This window comes from Oncorhynchus masou, chromosome 11 (genome assembly GCF_036934945.1).
Source record: "Oncorhynchus masou masou isolate Uvic2021 chromosome 11, UVic_Omas_1.1, whole genome shotgun sequence".
Taxonomy (NCBI): Eukaryota; Metazoa; Chordata; class Actinopteri; order Salmoniformes; family Salmonidae; genus Oncorhynchus; species Oncorhynchus masou.
The window spans coordinates 23,677,952-23,694,376 of NC_088222.1; the positions used below are offsets into that span (position 1 = coordinate 23,677,952).

The window sequence follows — 16,425 nt, forward strand, 5'->3', positions numbered from 1 at the left end:
AGTGATTACAGCCTCAAATTTTCTTGGGTATGACGCTACACGCTTGGTACAGATGTATTCGGGGAGTTTCTCCCATTCTTCTCTGCAGATCCTCTCAAGCTCTGTCAGGTTGGATGGGGAGCGTCACTGCACAGCTATTTTCAGGTCTCAACAAAGATGTTCGATTGGGTTAAAGTTTGGGTTCTGGCAGGGTCACTCAAGGACAGTCAGAGTCTTGTCCTGAAACTACCCCTGCGTTGTCTTGGCTGTGTGCTTAGCGTTGTTGTTGTGTTGAAAGGTGAACCTTTGTCCAAGTCTGAGGTCCTGAGAGCTCGGGAGCAGGTTTTCATCAAGGATTTCGCTGTACTTTGCTCAGTTCATCTTTCCCTCAATACTGACTAGTCTTCCAGTCCCTGCCATTGAAAAACATCTCCACAGCATGATGCTGCCACCACCATGCTTCACCATAGGGATGATGCCAGGTTTCCTCCAGATGTGACGCTTGGCGTTCAGGCCGAAGAGTTCATTCTTAGACAAGTGAATCTTGTTTCTCATGATCTGAGAGTATTTAGGTGCCTTTCGGCAAACTCTGAGCGAGCTGTCATGTGCCTTTTACTGAGGTGTGGCTTCCATCTGGCCACTCTACCATAAAGGCCTGATTGGTGGAGTGCTGCAGAGATGGTTGTCCTTCTAGAAGTTTATCCTGTCTCCACAGAGGAACTCTAAAGCTCTTTCAGAGTGACCATCGGGTTCTTGGTCACCTCCCTGACTAAGGCCCTTCTCCCCCAATTGCTCTGGGAAGTCAGCTCTAGGAAGAGTCTTGGTGGTTCCATGCTACATAAATATTTTGGTACCCTTCACCAGATCTGTGCCTCAACACAATCCTGTCTCGGAGCTCTCAGGACAATTTCTTCAACCTCATGGCTTGGATTTTGCTTGGACATGCATTTTCAACTGTGGGACCTCATATAGATTTTTTTTACTTGTATTTTTTTTATTGACCTTTTAATTAACTAGGCAAGTCCATGAAGTACACATTTTTTTTTACAATGACGGCCTTCCAAAAGGCAAAAGGTCTTCTGCGGGGAAGGGGGCCTGGGATAAAAAATAAATAAAATACAATATACCTATAGAACAAATCATACATCACAACAAGAGAGACAACACAACAATACATAAAAAGAGGCCTAGACATCAACATAGCAAGGCAGCAACACATGACAACACAGCATGGTATCAACACAACACAACATGGTAGCAGCACACAACATGGTACAAACATTATTGGGCACCATCAACAGCACAAAGGTAGAGACAACAATACATCACACAAAGCAGCCACAACTGTCAGTAAGAGTGTCCATGATTGAGTCTTTGAATGAAGAGATTGAGAAAACTGTCCAGTTTGAGTGTTTGTTGCAGCTCGTTCCAGTCGCTAGCTGCAGCGAACTGAAAAGAGGAGCGACCCAGGGATGTGTATGCTTTGGGGACCTTTAACATAATGTGACTGTCAGAACGGGTGTTGTATGTGGAGGATGAGGGCTGCAGTAGATAACTCAGATAGGGCGGAATAAGGCCTAAGAGGGTTTTTTATAAATAATCATCAACCAGTGGGTCTTGTGACGGGTATACAGAGATGACCAGTTTACAGAGGAGTATAGAGTGCAGTGATGTGTCCTATAAGGAGTATTGGTGGCAAATCTGATGGCCGAATGGTAAAGAATATCTAGCCGCTCGGGAGCACCCTTACCTGCCGATCTATAAATTGTGTCGCCGTAATCTAGCATGAGTAGGATGGTCATCTGAATCAGGGTTAGTTTTTGTCAGCTGGGGTGAAAGAGGAGTGATTACGATAGAGGAAACCAAGTCTAGATTTAACTTCAGCTTTGATATGTGCTGAGAGAGGGACAGTGCACCGTCTAGCAATACTCCTAAGTACTTGTATGACGTAACTACCTCAAGCTCTAAACCCTCAGGAGGTAGTAATCCCACCTGTGGGGTGAAGAGCATTCTCCTTACCAAACCACATGACCTTTGTTTCTGAGGTGGTCATGACAAGGTTAAGGGTAGATAAACCTTTGTTGTAGAGCATTTAACATAAAATCCAGGGAGGGGCCAGCTGAGTATAAGACTGTATCATCTCCATATAAATGGATGAGAGAGATTCCTACTGCCTGAGGTATGTTGTTGATGTAAATTGAGAAGAGCGTGAGGCCTAGGATGGAGCCTTTGGGGACTCCCTTGGTGACAGACAGTGGCTGAGACAGCAGCTATTCTGACTTTATACACTGCACTCTTTGAGAGAGGTAGTTAGCAAACCAGACCAAAGACCCCTCAGAGACACCAATACTCCTTAGCCGGCCCACAAGAATGGAATGGTCTACCGTATCAAAAGCTTTGGCCAAGTTCCTAAAAATAGCAGCACAATATTGCTTAGAATCAAGGACATGGTGACATCATTGAGGAACTTTTAAGGTTGCAGTGACACATCCATAACCTGAGCAGAAACCAGACTGCATACACGAGAGAATACTATAGACATCAAGAAAGCCAGTCAGTTGATTATTGACAAGTTTTTCCAACACTTTTGATAAACAGGGCAAAAGAGAAATAGGCCCATCTGACCCAGATGTTTTTTTTTGGGTCAAGTTTAAGGAGCTCCTTTAGCACCTCGGACTCAGTCACTGCCCGCAGAGAGAAAGTTTGTAGCAGGGCAGGGGAAAAAGAGGGAGAAGCATCGGGGATAGTCATATTAGTCACATTAGAAGGGGTGGGAGATTAGGAAATGTTGGAAGGGGGCATCCTGACTTAATGAAGTGGTGACTAAAGAGCTCAGCCATGTGCTTCTTGTCAGTAACAACCCCACATCAACGTTTAAGGGTTATGGGCAGCTGTGAGGAGGATTTATTCTCCAGGTCTTTAACCGTTTTCTAGAACTTCTTGGGGTCAGACCCACAGAAAGAGAACTGCTCCTTAAAGGAACTAACTTTGACCTTCCGGATAGCTTGAGTGCACTTACTTCTCATTTGCCTGAATGATAGCCAGTCAGACTGAGTATTCGTGTGCCGAGCCTTTCGTCAAATGCTATTCTTGAGGTGGAGTAACTCTGCAAGATCACGGTTGAACCAGGGGCTGAACCTGTTTTTAATTCTCATTTTCTTTATGTCGGCGTGTTTGTTAACAATACCACTGAAAATATTAAAAAAGAAGGTCCAAGCATCTTCAACAGATCAAGCTCATTCTGTACCAATTTACAGAGGCAAGGTCATGAAGGAAGGCTTGCTCATGAAAGTTTTTTAGCAAGCGTCAATGACAAATTAAGACAGGTCGTTTCACTGAGCAGCCATTACGAACACAGGCTGTAAAACAGTGATCACTAAGGTCATTACTGAAAACACCACAATGATATCTATCAGGATTATTTGTGAGGATAACATAAGGAGAATAGCCTTTTCTGGGTGTTTGGAGTCATACCTTGTGGGATTGGTAATAATCTAAGAAAGATTTAAGGAGTCTCATTGCTTTAGGACTGGGTCAGGTGGTTTAAGCAGTTTAGGTCACCAAGCAGGACAAATTCAGACTTAGTGTAAGGGGCCAGGAGAGAGCTTAGGGCAGGTAGGGTACAGGCCGGTGTTGATAGAGGACAATAGCACCCAGCGACAGTCAACAAAGAGCTATTTGAAAGTTTAATGTTTAAAACCAGCAAATCAAATTGTGTGGGTACAGACCTGGTGGTGACAACCGAGTACTGAAGGTGATCCTTGGTAAACATTACCACTCCCTCCACCTTTGGAAGATCTGTCTTGGCGAAAACACTCTTCCTTTACCACGTCTTAGTAATGATCAACGCATCTGGATTGGAGCTGTGAACCCACACAGAAATTGTGTTGGAATGAAGTAGAGACTCAGAGTTGGAAAATAGTATACAGTGGGGCAAAAAAGTATTTAGTCAGCCACCAATTGTGCAAGTTCTCCCACTTAAAAAGATGAGAGAGCCCTGTAAATTTTAATCATAGGTACACTTCAACTATGACGGACAAAATGAGAAAAGAAAATCCAGAAAATCACATTGTAGGATTTTTAATGAATTTATTTGCAAATTATGGTGGAAAATAAGTATTTGGTCAATAACAAAAGTTTATCTCAATACTTTGTTATATACCCTTTGTTGGCAATGACAGAGGTCAAACGTTTTCTGTGAGTCTTCACAAGGTTTTCACACACTGTTGCTGGTATTTTGGCCCATTCCTCCATGCAGATCTCCTCTAGAGCAGTGATATTTTGGGGTTGTTGCTGGGCAACATGGACTTTCAACTCCCTCCAAAGATTTTCTATGGGGTTGAGATCTGGAGACTGGCTAGGCCACTCCAGGACCTTGAAATGCTTCTTACGAAGCCACTCCTTCGTTGCCCGGGTCGGTGTGTTTGGGATCATTGTCATGCTGAAAGACCCAGCCACGTTTCATCTTCAATGCCCTTGCTGATGGAAGGAGGTTTTCACTCAGAATCACACGATAGTTGGCCCCATTTATTCTTTCATTTACACGTATCAGTCGTCCTGGTCCCTTTGCAGAAAAACACCCCCAAAGCATGATGTTTCCACCCCCATGCTTCACAGTAGGTATGGTGTTCTTTGGATGCAACTCAGCATTCTTTGTCCTCCAAATATCTGGTTTCATCTGACCATATGACATTCTCCCAATCTTCTTCTGGATCATCCAAATGCTCTCTAGCAAACTTCAGATGGGCCTGGACATGTACTGGCTTAAGCAGGGGGACACGTCTGGCACTGCAGGATTTGAGTCCCTGGCGGCGTAGTGTGTTACTGACGGTAGGCTTTGTTACTTTGGTCCCGGCTCTTTGCAGGTCATTCACTAGGTCCCCCCGTGTGGTTCTGGGATTTTTGCTCACCGTTCTTGTGATCATTTTGACCCCACAGGGTGAGATCTTGCGTGGAGTCTTGGCCATAGTGGAGTTTGGAGTGTGACTGTTTGAGGTTGTGGACAGGTGTCTTTTATACTGATAACAAGTTCAAACAGGTGCCATTGATACAGGTAACGAGTGGAGGACAGAGGAGCCTCTTTAAGAAGAAGTTACAGGTCTGTGAGAGCCAGAAATCTTGCTTGTTTGTAGGTGACCAAATACTTATTTTCCACCATAATTTGCAAATAAATTCATAAAAAATCCTACAATGTGATTTTCTGGATTTTTTTCTCTCATTTTGTCTGTCATAGATGAAGTGTACCTATGATGAAAATTACAGGCCTCTCATCTTTTTAAGTGGGAGAACTTGCACAGTTGGTGGCTGACTAAATACTTTTTTTGCCTCACTGTATCATACACTGCAGTTGAGGAACAATGGAAATGTAATTCTGCTTTGAAAGTTGATCAACTTGTAACCTCACTTTTGAGAAAATGGCCTTGAATATTTTGGTACACCTACTGGAGAACTCTTTTTTTGTCTACACCTATTCAACATCATTCATACCCTCTTAAGCCTTAACCCCACTCATCTTTTTAAGGGTTCACATCATATGGAAATGTCTTTGTCACATGCACATGATACAGTACAGAAGGTGTAAATGGTACAGTGAAATGGGTACTTGCATAGCGACAATATCAAAAACAGAAAGTGTCCAGATAAAATCCCTGGCTAATTTGATGGGTCATGTAATAATCTTTTGTAATAGTCTTTTGTTTAGACATGTAGCTAAACAATGAACTGACATAATCCCAACGCATACTACTACCAATATAAACATTGTCATAGCTGTAGTATGAATCTGCATATTAGATAACTATTTCCATTGCTAGTTATAGCTTAATATTAGCTTTCTGATTTGAATAATATTACTACACAGATCATACATGTAACATTAAATATTGAGCCAGCAAGCTAATATTTGCTAGCTAACTGACAGTATGCTTTAGTGTGCTTTATTGCTTTGCAATTAAAATGACTTATTGACAAAATTAGAAACTTATATCTGAAAATGTAGCTAGACTCTTACGGCAGACTTGAATCATTTAACCATGTGGCATGTGCAGAAAGTAGCCCATCACATTTTCCAACTGATCTGTCGATAACGCCTGCTAAATTCAGGGCTTCAATGTTGTTGACAAAAGTAGCAAAACATTTTTATTTCTCGATGGCTAATGATATATCTTTCAAAAACAGTGTGGTAGAAAGGACTGTCAGCACATACTGAACAGCTCACATTATAGACAGAAGCATGCTAAATGGCAGACCAATCCAAACATCTCCTGGCATGTCCAGCCCATTCATTATATTAGTCAATCTATGGCTAGCATGAATGTCCCTGTCTTTTTCCGTGGCTAAACAATCTAAACTCTTAATTTAACGATTTTATTTGAATTTATGGGTGGAATACAAGTTTGTTATTAAATTAAGGCACATGAAGTTCACGTTTCAGAAGGTATTTCTGGCAAAAAAAAGCACATTTTGATAAAAGAAAATGTATGTTTACGTTCAAATGCCGCCCCAAGTAGTGATGTGCGACATACACCTAGTAGATAGACCATATGGTTGAAAAGAATTTGTAAGTCGCTCTGGATAAGAGCGTCTGCCAAATGACTTAAATGTAAATGTAAAAGAAAATAGCCCCATTAATGAAAAAATCATTTACTCAACAATGGCATTATTTTCAATTATCTCTGCAACTCTTCCAACTAGGCTTTTTTCACAACCGACACCAGTTTGACACCAACACATTGACAACAAATACATAATGACATAGTAAAATAAATTAAAATGTGTAAATTAAAATAAAAATTATATTTCATGCTGAAACCATCATATTAAACACCAATGATTTTCACAAAATTGCTGGTTTGTATTTAGGACAATGTTTTACAGCGTTGTCATTCTCTTACATTTATTAAAATGATCTTATTATTTTATATATTTTACGTGATAAGGCCAGAGATGATTACAGACACCTCATCTGATGTACCCAAAAGGGCCATTAGAGATATTGTGATAGATTACATAAACTCTTGAAAGATACCAAAATTCTGGTAGTTTACTGGTAAACTTTGCAACCCCTAATCAGTTCACTTGACAAAATATATACGGTATCCTATAACAAAGGGGAGGATAGTTCTGGTTTGATTCAAGTGAGGTGCATTGGCTACATTGCCTGACAACTCAACCTGAATTTAATTGTGCTGCTCTCTCGATCACTCGAGAAGAAATGCTTGATTTCCTCTTACCTTTATGTGCTACCCTTAACAAACTCTACTCTTTCCTTTGTCGTGTCTTTGGCTATGCCAGATTAATTGATAAGACATGCTATTCTATAAAATATTTTCTCCGTAATTAATATCACCTGATTGAGCTAATCATGTAAATGTAATTAACTAGAGAGTCGTGCACCACAAAATAATATTTATAGAGCTGTTATCTTCCGAATAAACTCTTAAAGACCTAGTAATGTTTTACATCTATAGCAGTCAATATCAATCGTCATCTTACTTCAGTCTCATAATCTGAAAGTTGTAAATTCTTGGTTATCTGCAAGAACCCTGGCTAATAAGTTTAATCAGCAATACAAAATTGGGTTTAATAATTTATTTACTAAATACCACACGTACACATAATTAAATCATAACTTGATTACAAATGACGTCATAAAGGAAAACGTCACTAGCGGGCGGAACAGATATGACAGCTTGTTACACAAAGGGGCTGAGTTGAGTGAAAGAGTGGGAGACTAAGGAACAAAGGAAAAAAGATGTGCTATCGTAAATACAGTATCTTATGCATTCTAAATGACCGCCCATTTGGAAAAGGAAAATACAATAAATATTTACTCTGAGCTGCGCTTCAGTAGGTTGGTGGTGGATGGAAGACCGTGTTGCCAAATCGAGTCCTTTGTCCTTTGAAGAATGTCTCTGGTGGACAATTGGATACATTATAGTAACGTCGTTGTGTGGTAGATGTGATACTCTGTCTGTTCCTTCCTAACCTGCGTTTGCAGCTGCGGTCGCTAACTCAACGGCTAGGAGGTATGACTTCTGTTGTGAATAAGAGTTCAAAGTTAATACTATTCGCAACCAAAGCTCATGCTGATGTTGGCTTTGTTCTGTAGTTATTATCTGAACCATCCTGACATCGGACCGTCGTCCTCACATCCTCGGAACAGGAAGTTCTATTGTCGTCAAGGGCTTATATAGGAAGGGAGAAAAGGGGTGTGTTTCATAGTATACAACCTCTGTCTCTTCAGGTGGGCGGGCCACTGAGTGAGCAGCCCTAACTTATGAAAACCCACATCTCACATTTTAGAAGCTAAAATCACATTTCATCCCGTCACAAATAATTTCATATTCAAACATTTAAATTGAACAACAATTCCATGTGAATCCGATAACTCTGATGTGTAGACTTTCCACTGTAGAGTTTGTCATATTATCATTGATGAGAATGTCTCAGATGACAACTGAACTGACATCATATTCATTAACCTGTAGTGACACCCCATCCCGTGAACGGGACCGTTGTCATCATCTGACACTAATTAGCATAATGCAACAGACATAAATCTTCCTAGAAAATATTCATATTCATGAAAATGACAAGAGAAATATATTGGAACACAGTTTAGCCTTTTGTTAGTCACCCTGTCATCTCAGATTTTCAAAATATGCTTTACAGACAACGCTAGACAAGCATTTGTGTAGGTTTATCATAGCCTAGCATAGCATTATGCCTTGCTAGCAGCAGGCAACCTTGTCACGGAAATCGGAAAGGCAATCAAATTAAATCGTTTACCTTTGATGAACTTCGGATGTTTTCACTCACGAGACTCCCAGGTAGACAGCCAAAGTTAATTTTTTCCCAAAAGATTATTTTTGTAAGCGAAATAGCTCCGTTTGTTCTTCACGTTTGGCTGAGAAATCGCCCCAAATTACGGTCACCACAATGCCAAAAAATATTCCAAATTAGGTCCATAATATCGACAGAAACATGGCAAACGTTGTTTAGAATCCATCCTCAAGGTGTTTTTCTAATATCTATTCGATAATATATCCGTTGGGACAATTCGTTTTTCATTAGGACCGATTGGAATAATGGCTACCTCTGTATTTTACGTGAGAATCTCTCTCGGGGCCACCATGTGATCACTTACGCAATGTGGCCGCCTATGGCTATTCTTCAATAAAAATGCGTAAAACTACGTCACAATGCTGTAGACACCTTGGGGAATACGTAGAAAGCGTAAACTCGTTCATGGTACATTCACAGCTGAATAGGGAGTCATTGGAACGCAGCGCTTTCAAAACCTGGGGCACTTCCGGATTGGATTTTTCTCAGGCTTTCGCCTGCAACATCAGTTCTGTTATACTCACAGACAATATCTTTACAGTTTTGGAAACGTTAGAGTGTTTTCTATCCAAAGCCGTCAATTATATGCATATTCTAGCATCTTTTCCTGACAAAATATCCTGTTTAAAACGGGCATGTTTTTTTTCCAAAAATGAAAATACTGCCCCCTAACACCAAGAGGTTTTAAGTACCACCGCATATGTTCAATTGTTCGGATTACCAGAATATAGTTCATTTCCCCCTACCTACTGATGTTCCCAGAATCTCTATGTTAACCAAGTTTTTTTTTTTACCTCAGTAGGGTAGAGAGAGGAAAAAGGGAAAAATAGGTATTTATGACTGTCATAAACCTATCCCCCAGGCCAATGTCATGACACCTTTCTTTTATCTCTCCCTATCTTCATTTCTGTCTGTCTGCGTGTCTGTGTCTGTCTGTCTGTCTGTCTGTCTGTCTGCCTCTCTCTCTCTCTCTCTCTCTCTCTCTCTCTCTCTCTCTCACACACAGATAATTCTGAACATTACTGCCATGGACCTCTACAGGAGTCACTTGTGCTGGTATGACCATGTGGAGGTCCGAGACGGGTTCGGGAGAAAAGCCCCTCTGAAAGGTCTTTTACTTGGAAAAAGATTTAGAGTCGAACCTATCCATAGAGAACTCTCCAGAGAGGTCTGCTATCTACATCTGCCAATAACTCTCAGAAAACATCCAATCAAGTTGATGTTCACCTGATATTTTTAAATCCTAGAGCAGAAAAATGTTAGAATGGTTGGAATGTACAATATGTTCAGAATAATAGACTGATACATAAAGATCAGACATCGCCAGCTGTCTGTGTAATAGTGATAAACTATGCCTCGGATTCATCCCAATTGCCCCTTTTCAGCTGTGCACCTTTTAAAGACAGTGTTCCCTCATTCACAGAGACCGCATTCACAGTAAACTTTGCACATGTTGGCACAATCGGAAATTACCTTTAAATGTAAATCGCACAATAAGGTGGATCTAACTCAGATTGGAATGAATCTCAGCCCAGGAGCTGCCTATCTCAGTGTTGTTATTAGTCATTACCCTGGAGTTGTTGTGGTGTTTTTGTTTTATCTTTTGCATCAGGCCGTTACTGTGGGGACAGTCTACCTGGCCCTATCGTTTCCACGGATAGTCGGCTATGGATAGAGTTCAGGAGCAGCAGCAACTGGGTGGGCAAGGGCTTCTCAGCCGTGTATGAAGGTAACATCAGCCATTTGACCATAGTCCATATTGTTTATATTTTGTTTATATACAGTACCAGTCAAAAGTTTGGTCACATCTACTCGTTCAAGGGTTTTTCTTTATTTTTACTATTTTCTACATTGTAGATTAATAGTGAAGACATCAACACTATGCAATAACACATATGGAGTCACGTAGTAACCAAAAAGTGTTATATAGTTGAGATTCTTCAAAGTAGCCACCCTTTGCCTGGATGACAGCTTTGCATTCTCTCAACCAGCTTCATGGGGCAGTTACATGGAATGCATTTCAATTAACTGGTATGCCTTGTTAAAAGTTAATTTGTGGGATTTATTTCCTTCCTAATGCGTTTGAGCCATTCATTTGTGTTGTGACAAGGTAGGGGTGGTACAGTGGTTCCTCCTTTTAAAAGTTGCGAGCTTACACCGCGGGACTTTTTGCTCCACACCACCGCAGGGCGGAGTTAGAGCACTCATTATGCATTTGGGTCCCAAGGTTTTTATATGACCAATCATATTGAGTGGTTCCAATGATGAATTTGACGTTATGCCACCCATTGCTGATGACTTTCTTCAGCAAAGGTGTTTGACAAAAACATTACGGTGGAAGCAAATGTAAGTAATTATAACGAGTCAAGCGAAGACTGTACAATTGAGAGGAATATGTTAATGTAGAAACAAACGATTTTGCATTTATTTTTTTGTCATAAAGTTAATTTGCGAAAATGGCTATTTAGCAAGTATTTTGTCAGTTATATCCAAAACAAGGTGTATCAAACTTCATTCTTTGAATGATGCTGTGTCTGCATGTATGTATTACAATTATACACTTCAACAGTGTTTACCACTGCCGCTCCTAGGACATCAATGATTACACATTGTAACTATGCAATATACTAGAAACATGATTTAAGTAAAGGCTGATTTGTAATTCATATATACAGAAGAAAAAAACAGTACACTACACTTCCTAGAGCGGTTTAGAGCATACTACTATTTGCCTGTGAATAACCAGACCTTCAAACAAACTTGCTATGCTGAATTCTTGACACCCAACCGAAGGTGCTACCATATCCTTCCAGCACACCCACAAGCGAGCCACTCAGGCAGAGAATGACGCGTGGAAGAAGGTGAGGAATGAGATGGGAGTAACAATCGAGGCTATTTGCTCTGAGACCGGCATAATAATGGAATGAAACAAGCAGGAAGCAGGTTTCGAATCCTCAACATTCTAGCCTGAAGTCCAGCACGCTTTCGACTGTGCCCAAATGTATTAATTGGGGTTGGGGCCGATTTGTGGCTAGAAACACTTTATCAATTGGAATCTTTAACAAGTGGAAAATTATTATTATTCGTTTTTCTCAAGCGTAGCAGGCTGTGAATTATGCTAACAACATTTCTAGGATGGGCTATTAGCTGAACAAAAACTATTCAATCTCTCCTAAAGAATTTTGGGGTGGCAGGGTAGCCTAGTGGTTAGAGCGTTGGACTAGTTTGCTCTCATCGTATATAGACTTGTTTATACTGTATTATTGACTGTATGTTTGTTTTACTCCATGTGTAACTCTGTGTCGTTGTATGTGTCGAACTGCTTTGCTTTATCTTGGCCAGGTCGCAATTGTAAATGAGAACTTGTTCTCAACTTGCCTACCTGGTTAAATAAAGGTGAAATAAATAAATAAAATAAAATAGTAACTGGAAGGTTGCAAGTTCAAATCCCTGAGCTGACAAGGTACAAATCTGTTGTTCTGCCCCTGAACAGGCAGTTAACCCACTGTTCCTAGGCCATCATTGAAAATAAGAAACACCCCCCTCCCCAACTTGCAACAAATCCTTTGTTTCCACATCTACCTACACACGTATCTACATACACACAGTTAATGTTCTGAAAAAAAGATATATATATATATATATATATATATATATATATATATATATATATATATACAGTTGAAGTCGGAAGTTTACATACACCAAAGCCAAATACATTTCAACTCAGTTTCTCACAATTCCTGACATTTAATCCTAGTAAAAATTCCCTGTCTTAGGTCAGTTAGGATCACCACTTTATTTTAAGGATGTGAAATGTCAGAATAATAGTAGAGAGAATTATTTATTTCGGCTTGTGTTTCTTTCATCACACTCCCAGTGGGTCAGAAGTTTACATACACCCAATTAGTATTTGGTAGCATTGCCTTTAAATTGTTTAACTTGGGTCAAACGTTTCGTGTAGCCTTCCACAAGCTTCCCACAATAAGTTGGGTGCATGTTGGCCCATTCCTCCTGACAGAGCTGGTGTAACTGAGTCAGGTTTGTAGGCCTCCTTGCTCGCACACACTTTTTCAGTTCTGCCCACACATTTTCTATAGGATTGAGGTCAGGGCTTTGTGATGGCCACTCCAATACCTTGACTTTGTTGTCCATAAGCCATTTTGCCACAACTTTGGAAGTATGTTTGGGGTCATTGTCCATTTGGAAGACCCATTTGCGACCAAGCTTTAACTTCCTGACTGATGACTTGAGATGTTGCTTCAATATATCCACATAATATTTCTGCCTCATGATGCTATCTATTATGTGAAGTGCACCAGTCCCTCCTGCAGCAAAGCACCCCCACAACATGATGCTGCCACCCCCGTGCTTCACGGTTGGGATGGTGTTCTTCAGCTTGCAAGCTTCCCAATGTTTGCTCTATAACGATGGTCATTATTGCCAAACAGTTCTATTTTTGTTTCATCAGACCAGAGGATATTTCTCCAAAAAGTACGATCTTTGTCCCCATGTGTAGTTGCAAACCGTAGTCTGTTTTTTTATGACTGTTTTGGAGCAGTAGCTTCTTCTTTGCTGATAGGCCTTTCAGGTTATGTCGATATAGGACTAGTTTTACTGTGAATATAGATACTTTTTAATTTCAACAAAGTTTGCGTCTTTAGATATTTTTGTCAGATGTTACTATGGAATACTGAAGTATAATTACAAGCATTCCATAAGTGTCAAAGGCATTTATTGACAATTACATGACAATTACATGAAGTTGATGCAAAGAGCCAATATTTGCAGTGTTAACCATTCTTTTTCAAGACCTCTGCAATCCGCCCTGGCATGCTGTCAATTAACTTCTGGGCCACATCCTGACTGATGGCAGTCCAATCTTGCATAATCAATGCTTGGAGTTAGTCAGAATTTGTGGGGTTTTGTTTGTCCACCCGCCTCTCGAAGATTGACCACATGTTCTCAATGGGATTAAGGTCTGGGGAGTTTCCTGGCCATGGACCCAAAATATTGATGTTTTGTTCCCCGAGCCACTTAGTTATCACTTTTGCCTTATGGCAAGGTGCTATATCATGCTGGAAAAGGCATTGTTCGTCACCAAACTGTTCTTGGATGGTTGGGACAAGTTACTCTCGTAGGATATGTTGGTACCATTCTTTATTCATGTCTGTGTTCTTAGGCAAAATTGTGATTGAGCCCACTCCCTTGGCTGAGAAGCAAACCCGCACATGAATGGATGCTTTACTGTTGGCATGACACAGGACTGATGGTAGCGCTCACCTTGTCTTCTCCGGACAAGCTTTTTTCCGGATGCCCAAAACAATCGGAAAGGGGATTCATCAGAGAAATGAGTTTACTCCAGTCCTCAGCAGTCCAATCCCTGTACCTTTTGCAGAATACCAGTCTGTCCCTGATGTTTTTCCCAGAAAGTGGCTTCTTTGCTGCCCTTCTTGACACCAGGTCATACTCCAAAAGTATTTGCCTCACTGTGCACGCAGATGCACTCACACCTGCCTGCTGCCATTCCTCAGCAAGCTCTGTACTGGTGGTGCCTCGATCCCGCAGCTGAATCAACTTTAGGAGACGATCCTGGCACTTTCTGGACTTTCTTGGGTGCCCTGAAGCCTTCTTCACAACAATTGAACTGCTCTCCTTGAAGTTCTTGATGATCTGATAAATGGTTGATTTAGGTGGTGCGGCAGGGTAGCCTAGTGGTTAGAGCGTTGATCAAGTAACCAAAAGGTTGCAAGTTTGAATCCCCGAGCTGACAAGGTACAAATCTGTCATTCTGCCCCTGAACAGGCAGTTAACCCACTCTTCCTAGGCTGTCATTGAAAATAAGAATTTGTTCTTAACTGACTTGCCTAGTAAAATAAAGGTAAAATAAATAAAAAAAATAGGTGCAATATCCTAACCTGTGAGGCCCTTTTTGTGCAAAGCAATGATGATGGCACGTGTTTCCTTGCAGGCAACCGTGGTTGACAGAGGAAGAACAATGATTCCAAGCATCACCCTCCTTTTGAAGCTTTCAGTCTGTTATTTGAACTCAATCAGCATGACAGAGTGATCTCCAGCCATGTCCTTGTCAACACTCACACCTGTGTTAACGAGAGAATCACTGACATGATGTCAGCTGGTCCTTTTGTGGCAGGGCTGAAATGCAGTGGAAATGTTTTTTGGGGATTCAGTTCATTTGCATGGCAAAGAGGGACTGCAATTCATATGATCACTCTTCATAACATTCTGGAGTATATGCAAATTGCCATCATACAAACTGAGGCAGCAGACTATGTGAAAATTAATATTTGTGTAATTCTCAAAACTTTTTGCCATGACTATATATTGGTGATGGCTCCCGAGTGGCGCAGCGGTCTAAGGCACTGCATCTCAGTGCAAGAGGCATTACTACAGTCCCTGGTTTGAATAAAGGCTGTATCACATCCGACCGTGATTGGGAGTGCCATAGGGCGTTGTACAATTGGCCCAAGGTAAACTGGGGTAGGCTGTGATTGTAAATAAGAATTTGTTCTTACCTGCCTTGCCTAGTTAAATAAAGGTTCAATTTAAAAAACAACTGGCGACAACCACAGCACAATCAATAGGAGGTGAACATTGGCTGGTGCTGAAAATATAGCTAACATGCTGACCAGACCGGACACATTGCTTGCGTGAGCGTCGCAAAATAAATGTAGAAATCCAAGTTATTCAATTGTTGTGCCAATTGTGCGATGCCAAGTGTTATGTACTTGAGTGAAGACCCAAAAGCGGTTTTAACAGAAAACAGAGTTCTTTAATGAAAAACAGGAATGGCATAAATCCTCTTCCAACGTTGACAATGGAACAAAAAGAACGTAGTATAGTGCAGGATGCACCTGCCAGGCAGACTCCGACAGGATAGGACAAGGTGGAAGCAAACGAGACGACAGCTTGCTTCTGGCATCAAAAACACAAACAAGAATCAGACACTGAAAGTAGCAGGAACAGAGAGAGAAATAGAGACCTAATCAGAGGGGGAAGAGAGAACAGGTGAGAAAGAGTGAATGAGCTAGTTAGGGGAGATGTAGAACAGCTGAAGAATGAGAGACAGAGAAGGTAACCTAAAAAGACCAGCAGAGAGAGACAGAGTGAAGAGAAAGGACAGGAACAGACATAACAAGACATGACAGCCAAGGGCTAAAATAGAACTCCTTTCTATTTTGGACGCAGATCGCGCTGGACGTCCTGCCTCTCCCATCTCCTCATTGGTTTATAGAAGCAGATATACACGTGGGTGATTGAAAGACAAACTGTTTTGCCGGTTGTCGTGGTAATACTATGAAAGTGTAGATGCAATCACTGTAACAGTTCAGGGTAGCCTAGTGGTTAGAGCGTGTGACTAGTAACCGCAAGGTTGCGTGTTCAAACCCCAGAGCTGACAAGGTACAAATCTGCCGTTCTGCCCCTGAACAGGCAGTTAACCCACTGTTCCTAGGCCGTCATTGGAAATAAGAATTTGTTCTTAACTGACTTGCCTGGTTAAATAAATGTATAAAATAAAATAAACCCTGGAAGGATGAGAGATGACTAGAAATGATTCAGTTGGCTGTTTTATGTGTGGAT

At 41.0% G+C, this 16,425-nt stretch overlaps 1 protein-coding gene across 3 annotated transcripts in view; it reads left to right on the plus strand.

Annotated features, from left to right (window-relative positions):
• LOC135548358 (bone morphogenetic protein 1-like) overlaps positions 1-16,425 on the plus strand; it is a 55,431-nt gene that overhangs the window by 17,749 nt on the left and 21,257 nt on the right. For all 3 annotated transcript variants that reach the window (XM_064977878.1, XM_064977879.1, XM_064977880.1), the window contains 2 exons: positions 9,830-9,932; positions 10,436-10,552. In XM_064977878.1, coding sequence (XP_064833950.1) covers positions 9,830-9,932; positions 10,436-10,552 — 220 coding nt within the window. The remainder of the gene's footprint in view (positions 1-9,829; positions 9,933-10,435; positions 10,553-16,425) is intronic.